The 2168-nt window shown below is 40.7% G+C and overlaps 1 protein-coding gene across 1 annotated transcript; it reads left to right on the top strand.

The window, feature by feature from the left end:
- The first annotated feature begins 218 nt into the window (after positions 1 to 218).
- Positions 219 to 865, top strand: LOC100460861 (keratin-associated protein 8-1). Its single transcript, XM_002830621.5, has one exon. The coding sequence runs from the start codon at positions 339 to 341 to the stop codon at positions 528 to 530; it is 192 nt and encodes a 63-aa protein (XP_002830667.1). The 5' UTR covers positions 219 to 338; the 3' UTR covers positions 531 to 865.
- Positions 866 to 2168: the final 1303 nt, after the last annotated feature.

Here is a 2168-nt window from a genome sequence, read left to right as displayed (position 1 = left end):
AGAGTTATATAGGGTCTATAAGATAGAGTGCTTTGAAGTCCTGGCAATAATTTTTTTTTTTTTTTTTTAGGAAGGGAAATGATTTGTTTAAAGGCATCTTCTCCCTGTATTGCATCACATGAGCGCTTTCTTAAGCCACTATAAAGACGTCATAAGCAAGAGCAAAACAAGTTAATGAGCTTTTTAGAATGTAAATTGGTGTGAAGAAAGAAAATGAGGGCTTTGTGTTTTTCACCACCCACCAGAGCCAGGATATATAAAGAAGGTTCTGAGACTAGGAATCCATCCCACTGAGGAAACGCACTCCGTTGCTACCTAAGCCCTCCACTCCCGACACCATGCTCTGTGAGAACTTCCCTGGGGCTGTCTTCCCAGGATGCTACTGGGGCAGCTATGGCTACCCGCTGGGATATAGCGTTGGCTGTGGCTACGGCAGCACCTACTCCCCAGTGGGCTATGGCTTCGGCTATGGCTACAACGGCTGTGGGGCTTTCGGCTACAGGAGATACTCGCCATTTGCTCTCTACTGATTGGCTGAAATCCCCGAGGCGTAGAATCTTCTCTCCCTTGAAGGCTGAGCCCCACATCTCCAGGTTTCCCCCGTATCCACTCCTTCAGTCCTCATTTGCTCATCAGCCTCAGAGACACTGCCTTCCAACTTACCTCGAGTCCCAGGGGAGGAAAATGAAAAAGCAGACGCTTCCTCAAGCTGCCTCCCCTGGCTGATGTTCTCTGGGACATTTTCGGAAACTTGACCTCCCACTTGTCATGCGCTGCTTTTGAATTTTTCATGACACTCATGACTTTTCGTGATGAAGTCATGGATATGTCTATCAAAATCTCAATAAATTTGTCTCAACTGGTATAATATTCTCATGCTAGAGTGAAGTTTCCTTTCTTGGTGTGTGCATATTTTCTGTTACATTGTGGGTAGGGGGGAAGTGAATTTATTTTTCTCATGTGGGCATTAGGAACAGTGAGAAAGCAAAGAATTATTGATCCTGTGTGATAAGCAGGTAAGAGGGTGGGTTGCAGGTAATGAATTAAAAGGTTGCCTGTTTGAACCTTCTTTAAATTTTATGATGCCCACCTCCAACCCAATGGAGCACCATTTATTGCTCGGGGTCCCCTTCTCATCTCACTACTTCTGCTCCTCCACAAGAAAACCCAACACAGGAGGAACTTTTTCAGTCACTTCCATGTTAGTCCAAATGAAACCCACTGTGTTCCCTTTCCCAGGGACTAAGGATTATAGACTAAAGTACCATGTCCCCTAATGAAGGATGCTGGAGCATTGAGAAATAGAGAAGCCACAGACATCCTTTGGAAATCTGAGAGTTTTTAAGGTGAAGGGATAAATCCCCTATATCAAACCATCTAAGCTGTCTATTTTGTACCTTAGAAGCACCTGTGTTATTCACAACCGTGGCAAGTTTCTTAATATTTGTAGAATCAACACCAGATAGCGAGTTTCACTTAAAAGATATGAGCTGTAAAGAATATTTCTGAAGATATATCAGCTTTTCTCTGTGTTCCTTTAGGGAAGGCAGCAATTTCCTTTTATAAGCCAAATAAAAAAAGTCTCATTCCTTCTATTGAAAACATCTTACGTATAGTACAAATATTCTTGGTGGTAACAAAATTTGGCTTAACCCTGCTTTTTTATTGAATATGTGCAAGTGATTATATTGCATATGGTTCACTTTGTAGTTAAAAACATAAAGACTATTTGGAGAGGTCATTTCAGAAGAGAGTATTTTCTCTACCGTACTTTATCTAATGTATATCTTTTTTAAAAAATCAGGAAATAATTGATTGTTTTCCTTTTTAGCGATAGTAGACAAGGTTACAGCCAACAAAATCTCCAGTTTGCAACTTTCTAGCAGCCATATGTTAATTCATGCTGAGAATTGTGAATTAATTAAACATGAAGGTTAAAATAGAACAGAAAAAGAAAAGTGGGATTTTTCAGAAGTTAGAGCATCAGATCGAAACTAGAAGGTTATCAGTCTGTTCTGTAAAGATGACTGACTTATATAAAAATTTGGGCTTGAAGGGACCTCAGAGAGCACCTCATCTAGTGTTTTGGAAATTTCAGTAAGCAGGAGAATTACTTGAGTAGCTGACTTAAAAATTTAGATTCTTTTGCCTTGCCCCTGGGGATTCTG

Source organism: Pongo abelii, chromosome 22 (genome assembly GCF_028885655.2).
Source record: "Pongo abelii isolate AG06213 chromosome 22, NHGRI_mPonAbe1-v2.0_pri, whole genome shotgun sequence".
Lineage (NCBI taxonomy): Eukaryota > Metazoa > Chordata > Mammalia > Primates > Hominidae > Pongo > Pongo abelii.
The sequence above is the reverse complement of the archived record's forward strand: the minus strand, read 5'-3'. Positions and strand labels throughout refer to the sequence as shown.

Excerpts from the sequence above, each read along its gene's own strand:
- LOC100460861 (XM_002830621.5), top strand. The coding sequence starts at position 339 with ATGCTCTGTGAGAACTTCCCTGGGGCTGTCTTCCCAGGATGCTACTGG.